This window comes from Cryptomeria japonica, chromosome 7, assembly GCF_030272615.1.
Source record: "Cryptomeria japonica chromosome 7, Sugi_1.0, whole genome shotgun sequence".
NCBI lineage: Eukaryota > Viridiplantae > Streptophyta > Pinopsida > Cupressales > Cupressaceae > Cryptomeria > Cryptomeria japonica.
Window position 1 is genome coordinate 99,963,877 of NC_081411.1, and position 12,699 is coordinate 99,976,575.

The 12,699-nt window shown below is 34.9% G+C and overlaps 1 protein-coding gene across 11 annotated transcripts; it reads left to right on the plus strand.

The window, feature by feature from the left end:
* The first annotated feature begins 4,210 nt into the window (after nt 1–4,210).
* On the plus strand, nt 4,211–10,764 carry LOC131073458 (receptor like protein 22-like). Of its 11 annotated transcripts, none has more exons than XM_059208075.1 (9): nt 4,211–7,414; nt 7,544–7,668; nt 8,017–8,143; nt 8,460–8,746; nt 8,865–8,993; nt 9,135–9,527; nt 9,643–9,754; nt 9,894–10,040; nt 10,196–10,764. In XM_059208075.1, the coding sequence occupies exon 1, from the start codon at nt 4,474–4,476 to the stop codon at nt 7,360–7,362; it is 2,889 nt and encodes a 962-aa protein (XP_059064058.1). In that variant the 5' UTR covers nt 4,211–4,473; the 3' UTR covers nt 7,363–7,414; nt 7,544–7,668; nt 8,017–8,143; nt 8,460–8,746; nt 8,865–8,993; nt 9,135–9,527; nt 9,643–9,754; nt 9,894–10,040; nt 10,196–10,764. The 11 variants fall into 11 exon arrangements, with proteins under 11 accessions (XP_059064058.1, XP_059064057.1, XP_059064053.1 ...); XM_059208074.1 differs by having other exon boundaries at nt 9,165–9,527; XM_059208070.1 differs by having other exon boundaries at nt 8,906–9,039.
* Nucleotides 10,765–12,699: the final 1,935 nt, after the last annotated feature.

Genomic DNA, 12,699 nt, shown 5'->3' on the forward strand with positions numbered 1-12,699 from the left:
GCAACATTTGTGGTCTTCTCCTTGCCTTTCTTTTTCTGATCATTTTTCTGAGCCCACGTTGGTCTCAATTCAGGATGTAACTGCCAACAGTGTTCTTCGTCATGCCCGTTCCTATCACAATGTGAGCATGTCAAAGTCAACTGAACATCCTTCTTTTTGGTAGTAGTTGTCTTCTTTCCTTTAGATGACTCTGCAACTTTGGATGACTTTTGTACAAAGCTACCATCACCAAACTTGTTATCAAAAGAACCCTTTCCTCCTGCCTCTAAGTGTGTGGCTTGGACACAAACTTTGTCCAAGTTACTAGGACTCAAGACCAAAATGGAATGTCTAAGATATGAGTGCAAACCACCTATGTACTTTAACAAAGTATCCTGTGTATACAAAGGGACATCCAATGCAATAGCCCTCTTCCTGAACTCATGGGTGTACTCTTGGACAGACTGCCCTTTCCCTTGCCTAAAACTTTGCCAGTTCATCATTAACTGTTGCATGTGACCCAAGGGGTAGAATTGCTTTCTAAGAGCACCAACAAATTCTGACCAAGTCAAACTAACTCTACCATGTTGTGAGATTTCAGATCGAGTTCTACTCTCCCACCAGGTGAGAGCGATACCTCCCAGTCGAAGGGTAGCCAACTGGATTCTAGAGGCATCATCAAGAAGACCTTGAACTCTATAATAAACCTCTACTTGTTGAACTCAATCGTCTAACTTCTTAGTATCTAATTCCTCACAATATTTAGGCAGTTCAAATTTAACACCCAACTTAATTTTAGGCTTATACACACCCTTAAAAGGATTTCCAGAAGAATGAGAAGAAGAAGAAGGGGAAGAAGGAGGAGAAGGAGATGAAGGAGGATCTCCACCACCAGGTGGTCGTTTATCCTTATTATCTTCATGATCTTCCTGCTTCGATGAACCTTCTTCACGTGCCTTTCGCTCTTTGTGCTCATTGAACAAGAAATCCACCTTCGCGCTCAGAGCCATGAAAGCTCTTCGAAATTCCTACTCACTGATCTCCTCAGGTACCTCCATTTCAGACATAGACTTCTTTGGAAATGTCCTTCGTTTCTCGATTTCAGGATTGTAGCCTTCAAGCTCACCTTGGCTTTGCAAGGGCTTGGATCTTGTCAGCATTCAAAATCTGCAATACTAGTCAAACTAGCTCTGATACCACTTGATCTGATTAAGGATCTATGACTGATTGCATAAAAATGCTAACATTACAATGCTTAACAAATTGCAATTAGCATGTACATAAATATTTAATTACACATAAATTGAAGTGATGAAATAGAAAAATTAGAAAGGAAGAGAAAGGAGACACAAACAACAGGATTTGAATACGGAGTTCGCCACAAGGTGACTACGTCTCCGGGTTTGCCCAACTGGGTGAGACCGATCCAATTATGCTCCAAAAATGAGTTTACAAAGAGTTACAAAGCCACTCCTATCCGCACAACGCCATTTTTCGAAGTGCAAGAGTGAAGTACCAAACTCCACAATAGCTTCCTCTCGCTTCACCAAAACATTTTCTTCAGATGATAATGAATTACAAAATTCTTCCTCCAACAAGTACAAGAAGCTTGATTTCAAGCTCCCAATGCACAGAGACGAGCAATTCACTATCAATCTCTCCAAAAGAAATTCCCTCACACTTCTCTCACAATTCTCCAATCTTCCATGTCTCTCATTACAAAAATCACCCCCTTTAAATACTATTTTACATTCTAAAATGGGGTTAACAATAATATTTTACAATATTCCCCATATCTCTAATATCTCCCAATTACAATATTAAATCTCTTTAAATAGCTTATAATCTTTATTAAAATAATTGGACATATAAGTTTTAATGGTTCCACTTAATTCAAGCTCCATGTATCATTATCCTTAGAATAAATGGATTAATGCTATTTGAGAGGCTCGAATCCCTCTTTTACCAAATTTTAATAGCCAACACAAAATCCGCCAATGCACCTGGAGAAACCACATGGGTGCCATATTTTTAGAGCATCTGGAATGATCTATTTTTGGTGAAATGTTTATCCACCCGGATCAGCAAATCCATTCTATCACTTAGAAGACTTTGATATAAGCATACTTCGCTTTGAACTGAAGAAGAGTTATAGGATTAGCGTTAACAGATTTCGGGCATTACATGAAACTGAGCTATCCCACTGCCCTAAAAGTTATAGTACGGAGAGATTATAATTTTCTCCGTCGAACTTTCGTCCCATTTTGCACAACACCTTTTTGTTTTTGTTTTTGTGTGGAATACAATTTTCATCAGAAAAGTCCCCTGGAAAGAGATGAAACCAAGAGAAGGATGAAAATGAGATGCACCGTGCACATCTATTCCTAGAGTCGTAGCATTTGTCAATGCTTACCGTAATATTCACTCTTTCTCGTTCATGTACACCGTCTCATACACGAACTGTGCACAACTTTAGTCTGTCTTCATTGTCGTTAATTGAATATTCTCCCATTCGCACTGCCCACAACCACAACAAATCATGTCAATTAATAAATCAAGTCAAAAGTGCAATTGTGATTGCTGAATAGACAATTCGAACTTTCTCGGAAAGCTTATTGCCTTGACTAGAGTAGACTTATGTTTGTGGATGTAATTAAGTGACTTTGGAAATATCATGTCCCTTACGTTGCTGACTTTCGTGGGAGAAGAGTGATTAGCATTAAAAATAGATTCTACATATTAAAATAGTTTAGCAAGAAATAGATGTTTTTCATTTGTCGATTACCATGAGTTTTTCGATCATAACATGAATATATAAAAGTATTGATGAAATTAAATTGAAGTGACTATATGATCAAGACACATAGATAACAAAGGTTTCCTAGACAACTTAGCATGGTGCATAGATTACATTGTAGTACCCTCTCATACTATACAGACATAAAATAGGACTATCACATAAAGTGACAATATAAAGTTTGCACAAAAACAAGGAATAATGGTACCAAATTAAATGAAATAAAATGTACAAACAATTGTGTATGAACTAAAGTGAAAGCATAAGGGAAAAAACGAAAAAGTCACCCAAGAGATTGAATATGTCTGAGACCTTTGGAGAGGAATTCCTTAGAAAATTTCACACAAAAGGCAAAGACAAGGTTGGGGGTGGATGTCTAGGGGCTTGCCTTAGTCAAACCCCCATTTTGGTTTTTTCACCTCCTTGGATGGTCAAGACAGGTAGAGACAAAAATGACTTAAAAAATAATAAAGAAGATACATATGCTTCTACTAAAAGATAATGAAACAAATTGTAAGATTTATTCAAAGATAAAAATTTATCAATCTCTCACAGTAGAGGAAAACAGTTTAACTGATGAAAAATTTATTTCCACGCCAATACCACGAGAGAGAGTTAGATGTACCTCAAAGCTTTGAAGGTTTTTGCAAGTCTAGTGTGAAAATATTCAAGAGAACAATGACTAACCATCCATGCAAATGTGAATGAGAAATCAAGATTATGTTAGAGAGAAGTGTCGAAGAGCTTCTTCTTTTAAAATAGAAGTTCAAATACCAACTTAGAAGGTTCAAATATGCATGTGGTGCTTGGCCTAGCTGACAAGGGCATTATGTTGGTAAAATGTAGGAAGCATAATATTTCAATGTTCAACTGAATCCTTGAGGTTTAAGTTTGGGTGTAGGGATGACAATGTCATTAGGGGCTTACCACTTTCTAGTGTAGTCATTTGATTGGTGGCATGGATTCATCACCATGATCATAGTTAAATAAGTTATGAATTTGACACTTCTAGATTAGTTGGAAAATGATTGATTGATTAAAGTAATTGTTGTGAATAATACCAATTATTAATAACTAAGGGAAAGTTGTTCCAATATTCACATGAACACTAAAGTAAGTACAAAATTTAATGATAAAAAGTGCACACTCTACACTTTTACCATTTATTTTATTTAAATAAATGATCCAATCACATTATTTTGACTAGCTAAAATCCCTTGTGTACCAAAATTCTTAAATTAAATCTCAAAATAAAACATAACCCCTCATAAACATTTAAATGAGATTATTCTAAAAAAACTCAAAATCGTTTTGACAATATTTCCTGCCCACCAAAATGATTGAACAATATTCGATGCGAGCGAGTGGTAGGAAAAAATCGTCTTGGTTTTGTGGAAAGAAAAGTTAGCAAAGCCGTAAAAGAAACGGTGGTAACTCATCTTTGTCCTATAGAGTCTTTAAACAAGTGTGGAATTTTTCAACAATTTTTACAAACTATATTATTTCAATTACATTTGAAAAAAGTAGGTATGGAAAATTGAATGGAAGAGATTTCCCCGAGCTTTCCCTGGTACAATAAATGTGGAATAAGTTTCGAGTGAAGGGAGTAATTCAATTATAAATCAGCTTTAATTTACATTATTTTCAGACACAGAGCAAGTTGTTTGGAGGAAGAAAGAGCTGTTGTGCAATTTGTGATGAAGATGATAATGATGAGGGTTTTGTTGTTATTAGTTGCGATGCCCTGCTGCTCCGCGTGTTATGCGGAGGAAAGAAATTCTCTGTTAGATTTCAAAGAGGGCCTCAACTTCACTTCCTCCTATTATGCGCTGCAATTGTGGAAGGGTTTTGATTGCTGCGCTTGGGAAGGAGTCACCTGCCATCCGATCACTGCCCATGTCCTTTCCTTGGATCTAAGTCCTCAGTCCCTTAATGCCTCCTGGATTAGTGATGTCTATTCCAAGTGGCCATTCATGTCATGGATGGAACTTCGTGGGGGTCTATTCCAACTGCAGCATCTAGAGCACTTGGACCTTAGTGAGAATGCCTTCTTCCCTCCTCTTTCAATCATTTCACAGTTCCACAAGCTCAGCAAATTGAGGTATTTGAACTTGTCTAACTCTAATCTTAATGGTCAGATTCCAAGAGAGATTGGTAGCATGTCAAGTTTAACATATCTTGATTTGAAAAATAATAATTTCAATTCTCCAATTCCAATATCTTTAGGTAAATTGTCAAATCTCACATATCTTGATGTGCATGATAATTATTTGAATGGGATCATCCCAACATCTTTGGGTAAGCTATCAAAGCTCACATATCTTGACCTGAGTTCTAACTCTTTGAGTGACACCATACCATCATCTTTGGGTAAGTTGTTCAAGCTCACATATCTTGACCTGAGTTCTAACTCTTTGAGTGGCACCATCCCAACATCTTTGGGTAAGCTATCAAAGCTCACCTATCTTGACCTGAGTTTTAACTCTTTGAATGACACCATCCCAACATCATTGGGTAAGCTGTCCAAGCTCACATATCTTGACCTGAGTTCTAACTCTTTGAGTGACACCATACCAACATCTTTGGATAAGCTGTCCAAGCTCACATATCTTGACCTGAGTTTTAACTCTTTGAATGACACCATCCCAACATCTTTGGGTAAGCTGTCCAAGCTCACATATCTTGACCTGAGTTTTAACTCTTTGAATGACACCATCCCAACATCTTTGGGTAAGCTGTCCAAGCTCACATACCTTGACCTGAGTTCTAACTCTTTGAGTGGCACCATACCAACATCTTTGGGTAAGTTGACAGAACTCAAAAAACTTTACTTGAGTTCTAATACTTTGAGTGGCACTATCCCAACATCTTTTGGTAAGTTGACAGAGCTCACATATCTTCATATGAGTTCTAATACTTTGAATGGCACCATCCCAACATTCTTAGGTAACCTCACCAAACTCAAACAACTTGATCTTAACAACAACAAATTAAGTGGAACTCATACACTTTCTTTTCTTGATCGAATCTCCAATATTCGAAGCTTGTATCTTTCAAGGAATATGTTGACTATAAAAGTCAATGCTACTTATATTCCAAAATTTCAATTTGAAGCCATATCTTTGGGATCTTGTAATATAGAAGGGGATTTTCCAGATTTCCTTTCAACTCAATACTCCTTAGGCTACCTAGATTTGTCTCAAAATTCTCTTGGTGGAAATATTCCTAATTGGCTACTAGATTCTATGCTCCTTTATTATCTCGACCTCTCTTCTAACCACTTTGTAGGTAATCTACCCTTCAAGTTGTTTGGAATTGGAGTTATTGATTTGCGTGAAAATAAGTTACAAGGAAATATTCCCATTTCTATACAATCAGTAGACTTTTTGGATCTTTCAAAGAATCTATTTGATGGACCGATTCCACATTCTATCTGTGAGTCAAGTAATTTGCAAGTTTTAGATTTGTCAAATAATAGGCTTATAGGTAAGATTCCTTCAAGTTTAAATCAATGCTCTAGATTGTCCGTGTTAAATCTAGAAAATAATGATCTTAAGGGCACCATTCCAAATATGTTTGACAATATGACCTATCTAGAAACATTGAAATTAGGTCTCAATGAGCTAGAAGGGAAAATACCACCTTCCCTTGGGAATTGTAGTTTTTTGGAAATCCTAGATCTAAGGAATAACAAAATTCATGGGGATATTTCTACATGGATTGAAAGATTGGAAAGACTTCGCATCCTAGTACTAAAATCTAATAGATTTGCTGGTCAAATACCCTCAAAATTATCAAACTTGCAAAAACTTCAAATATTGGATATATCAAGCAACAAATTTTCAGGCATTATTCCAAGTGGCTTTATGAATTTGACTGCAATGGGAAATCAGACAGAAAACACAGAAATTCTTGAATTTACTACAAGTAATGGTAGCATTTATCTAGATACCATAATCATTAAGAACAGAGGACAAGATATGGAGTATGCAAGAATTTTGAGATTAGTAAAATGTCTTGATCTATCAGATAACAAATTATCAGGTAAAATACCTATGGATATTGAATCACTCAAAGGATTGATAATTCTCAATATTTCAAAAAATCATTTCAATGGTAAAATTCCAAAATCCTTGGGAAGTATGATGCAGCTTCAATCACTTGATCTGTCCAAAAATGAGTTCTCTGGGACGTTTCCTATTGAACTGGAACATCTCTTATCTTTGAGTTACTTTGATGTGTCTTATAATAATCTAAGAGGAATGATTCCCCATGAAGGACAAATGATAACATTTGACTCCTCATCATTTTCTAACAACTTAGATTTATGCGGCGTACAAATCAATGTGTCGTGCTCAAGAAGTCATCCAGCTTCTCCCAATGATGATGAAGAAAATGAAGAAGCGGCTCAAGAAGATATATGGTGGGATGTGGGACTAGCAATGGGCTTTGCATTTGGATTTTCAGTTCCGATTTGGCTGTTGTGTTTCAGCGAATCTTGGCATGAAAAATGCTTTAAAATTATGGATGGCATTATTGTCTTCTTTTGGCAAACATTCAGTAAAAAATTGAATTGTACAGGATAAGATATTTTCTGATACCTTACATCCTGATTGTCAGATCACCAACAAAGAAAGAGTACGTTTAGTTCACATATTTTTACAATCAATCACAAATTTTCTTTATATCATTAATGAGCTTGTAGAATAGCTTAAAACTAGTTTGTACAAATCTGATAAAGCTAATCTATATGTGTCTTCTGCCCAGGTTTCAATTGCCAGGCAGTAATATCCTGTTGGATATTTAGATCAGGCATCCAACATTATATGCTTTGAAGACTCCGGTCTTGGATGTTTACCATCTATTTCAGGAAGAGCTGCAGTTAACCAGAGGTTTGTTTCATATGAGTGGATACTTTCTTTCTTTCCTCCGCCTAGACTATTCCTAACTATTGATTAATGTTGATAAGCTTTCAGTGTGCAGTTTTTAAAATCAAATTTCTCAATTATTTTAGCAATATTTTGTTGGAGTTTGTGACAATCATGTATTTGTATATGGCACCCTATTCCCATCTCTCTCTTCCAGAAATAGCTGGTACTCACCTTGCATTGAATATTACTCTTTATAGCCGAACTTTTATGAGCCCTCTTTTTCATAGTGGTGTTGCTAGACAAGAAATTTCTATGAAAATTATTTGTTTTTATGACAGCTGAGACATTTAAACGTTAAAACTGATGCAGGGGAGGTGCAGTTTATTATCCTTTTAAAGGGCCAAGCAGTTATAATTGATCATTTAGTTCAAAGTTTCTGAGGGTAATCAATCTATCTTGTCCAAATAATGAACTTCGACGGCAGAGTGAAAAAAGAGTAAGTTATCATTTGCACTTGCTCGCATGCTCCTTGCATTATTCCAGTTTAAGACATTTGGTTAATGTTTCAAATTGTTAGGATATCAAATGAGGTTGTCCTTTGAATTAGTTTTCTGATTTCTTGAAAGAATGAAATATACAACTACTAAGATAAAGTCCAATGCAGAGTTTAAAGCAATAAGGAACTTTATTTGCATTTCGCAAATATCATGCTCTGTAGTTGTTGTTTTGCATGGACAATTTTGCATCTTAAATTTTTTACTTGACTTTTGTTGCAATTTTAATGAATTTATTGTGTATTTGGTGTGTTGTAGGTATTTTTGCTTCTTGTGAGGTTACATCAGGAAAAGTTTTCGTGTATGTCAGCTATGCACATTTCAGTCAATTCTATGTGGTGTATAATTTTTTTATGGAGCTTGTAAACTGGCAAAAATTGTACAATCTCCTGAGGAAAGGATTGCTAAAAAATTAAACAGGCCTTTGCTGAATACTTGGGAGGGGCATGGCTGTGTACAGGGTCTTGATGTTCCAGACATAATATCGTGTGGCTTAGAAAGCAATCTTTGTTCAGAAAGCACAAACAAAAGAATTGCTTTGAATGGTATGAAATATGCTAATAAGAATGCTTCCAGTTTTGATATCAAGCTTCAATATGCATTTCAGCATTTGAAAGTGATATCACTGATAAAATGTTAATTATTGTTTGGTTGGCAACACAGAATTAACAACAAAAATTACTGTTGATACAAATGATTTTCAGAACAACGAGAAGGATGAACTGGAGGATATTGGCCCTATTGCCTTAAATGACTTACCTGGGCTACTAAACTGCAGAGAGAATATGAAAGGTACAGACACAGAATAGCTCATTCACAACACCAATTTAGAATATAGGTAATAAATGCTTACATTTAACTAATAGTTCTATGGAGCATGTGATTTTATATTTGGATGGATTCAAGATGATTTGATTCATAAAAATATATTAGTCGTGCTGTGATAAAAAATAAATAAAACAGAGATGCCAGAAGACAGAAGCCATAAATTGTACAGCAGGTTCAGGGGAAGATATATCTGGATGAAAAGAAAAGAATGTCCCTTAAAGTGTTGGTGTCATTGGAGATGTGTTCCTTGATATGCCCAGGAACACTATGGGAAGGCCGTTGTCCCTGAAAGACCTATCCATCTTAACACAAATATACCTACTTACAATTATGGCTGGCCAGTTGTGTCTAGTCATCAAGTAGGTAATCCACTTCATTATGCTTCTAGTCATCAAGTAGGTAATCCACTTATCTACGAAGAGACTTAAAGCAGAAATATTTATGGGTGTGGAAATTCCAAGGCCAAGAAGTGCAACACAAATATACTTCACCATTTTGGTATGGTCTTTTATTCTTAATGATTGTTTTTGCACACGGTCAAATTTTTAATGGTTTTATTCTATTAGAATTGTGCATATTTCTAATTTAAAGTTTTCGTTTTTTTAAAAACCAGGATAACCTTTGTTAGAGCCAAGAGAAATGGCACTTCACAAGATCTCATACCAGCATTTTCGTGGATACATTGTGTTGGATTCAACCAATGGGGTATTGACTCACCATCCATGGTTAGTGGCTAGGAAATACCTTCCCTTATAATAGTCGTCCTTTATTTCCCTCCAGTTGTCATAATTTATCCTAATTCAAATGTCACATCGTTTTCATTTGTCCAACTGAACTTCGAAACATTTGGATCCGTTTCCGTAGCATCTCTTAGTGTGTTTGGAGCCACCTGGGAACAAATATGTTGCAGAATGCTGAAGAGCACTCTATATATTTCAGTTCAGCGGCTTCCTAAAATTTCTCAAATGAAGGAAGATAGTTTCAACCTACCGAACTATTGAAGTGAAAACAGTAAGCCAAGGAAAACCTAATCTTTCAAACTAGATCCATATTTTGTTTCTTATGTAGAATTTGATTTCTTTTCATTATAACGGTTGTAAATTTTATTCACTTTACAATGTTTACATGGACCTTAACTTTTTCATTTTCAATTGCTTTGCCTTCAGGTACCACAATATTTATGAGATTTTCATCCCTATTCTATTCAGAGTAGCAATCAATATTGAGTATCTGCCGTACAAGGACGACTCCCCACCTTTTCCAAGAGAACCATAGAGACAATTCCTCTGCTCCTTGAAATGGCCATAGTGGCAATGATAGAAGCTTCTTTAGTTAAGCTCATGTTATGTCACTTTCATCATGAAAGCTTGTATAGGTAAAGCTCATGATGTGTCTCGTTCATCGATTAGCAGTCAAATCATGCCCTGTCGTTGCTTTTTGTTTGTCTAAAATCAAGCAAGAGCAGAATGTAAAGTTGGCTATGTATTCAAGATCAATTTATTGTAAATGTTTTAGTTATGTATTCAAGATCAATTTATTGTAAATGTTTTAGTTATGTATTCAAGATCAATTTATTGTAAATGTTTTTATAGGATTATGTATGTAACTTTCCACCTACTTTAAACATTTTTCATCCTTAAAACATGAGAAGATGCTGTGTGGTTAGGCTTCCACACATAGCATTAAATTCTTTGTTTGTTAATCTATCAATCAATATATGATATGATAAATGATAGTCTTGTTGACACTATGCCTCTTTTGTGCAATTTGAATGATTCATTATTGATAGTTGTTGTTATTATTATGGGTGTAAAAATATAGCTCTTTCTACAAGTTTATGCATGTTTGTAGACATTATTTAAGATTATTGATTTCTAAATAAGTACGGAGATTCTACTACATCATATTTTAATTACTTTTTTAACAAGCATAATTGAATTACTATAAGATTCTATAATCAAATGAACAAGAAGGAACAAGAATAAAAAAAAAACATGAATATAATACACAAGAATTTTACACTAAGTACTCATTTTTTTGAGAGAAAATTTGGGACAAAACAACTGCTTTCAACAAGTTGATGGTTTTATAATTTTGCTCAATGGTTGTGTAATCACCACTATTAGCATTGGCAAGTTCACATACATGAGAAAAACACAATATTTTGCCCCACATTGATTCATCGAAAGTTGTGACTCACTTTGTCATGGATCTATATTGCAAAAAAAACATTTTTTGATCTTTCTTAAAATTTATACCTTCCCAATATGGAAGACCAAAACCTATGAAGACTTGAAAAATAAGTGATGACCCCTTAATGAATGACATGGTTACCACTCAACCATACACTACTTTAGCCAAGAGCCTGAAAATCCATGCCTCTAAGTATCTAAAGAAGCTTGAATTGTTAAAGTGTTGGAACTAGATGGAGTTGTTGCATCAACACTCTTTCCCCTCCACTAAATTGGAATGATCGTAGTGTTTCTAGTAATCATATTCCTTTCTTTATGATTAAAGACCCAAATTATCTTTCGTTTTCCCTTATGGACATACAAAATGAAATGGTAGCCTTCCTTGACTAAGTGGTACTTATTCTCCCATCTATACAAAATATTGTTTAACTTGAACATGTAAGTGATGCCAAAAACAACTCTTTACAAATACAATGGAACATCATCTACCAATAATTCATTAATATAATTTTCCTTAAAATCAAGCTTTAATCTATATTTCTTGGAAAGGTCAAAATCAATCTCCATATTGAAACAACCCAAAAAATGTGGGTTGGGGTTTGAATAGTTTTTAAAACAAATTTTTCAACTAACTCTTGAGAAATGAGGCTACCCTGTGAACAAGAATCATAAAACACACAAACTTCAACATTCATGACTTGAATATTAATTCTAAACAATCTTAATCCTCCTTTTCCTCCTACATTTTTCAATATAAAAACTATCCTTCTTTGTAGAGAAATACAATTTAGAAGTGCCTATAAATTACAATCAATTTCCTTAATGGTAGACACAATAGTTTTCTAACAAGTTCATTTCTATTCTAATGTGGACACTTCTCTAGATGTAGCTTCTAATAGGTTTCATCTATATGCCCACTCGAATCAAAATGGTGGCAATGTTTTGTAGGTTTTGAATGTGGCACCTACCTTATTTGTTATGCCTTCTCCTTGGATCTCTATAGAGGAATGCGTACTATCAACTTCAAGGTAGTGAGCATGAGACAATGCATCACTAATGTCTTATGGTTTGTAGAGAAACACAAGCCTCCAAACATGACTATGGAGGTTGCCAATGATTTTTTCAACACTTTATATTACACATCCTTGTGCATTTGGTAGTATAAATCAGAAAATAAGAAATCAGTAATTCATAATATTTAAACACATGACACTCTATGTAAATGGAGAAAACATTTCAAGTGAAAACTTCACCACAAAAGACTCCACAAGTTTAATACTAATATGTAATACAAGAGTACACAATAAACAAACCTCTCCATTCAATTTGATAGCATTCTAGTAGTGTTTGTGAACCTATAAATGATGTATGAATCTCTATCCAATATATAAAATTTATAGAGAATGGTTGAGTGGAAAATGCCAATAGGTTTTGAAACCATAACCACCCAAAAATTTGATAGTGTGAAAACAACCTAT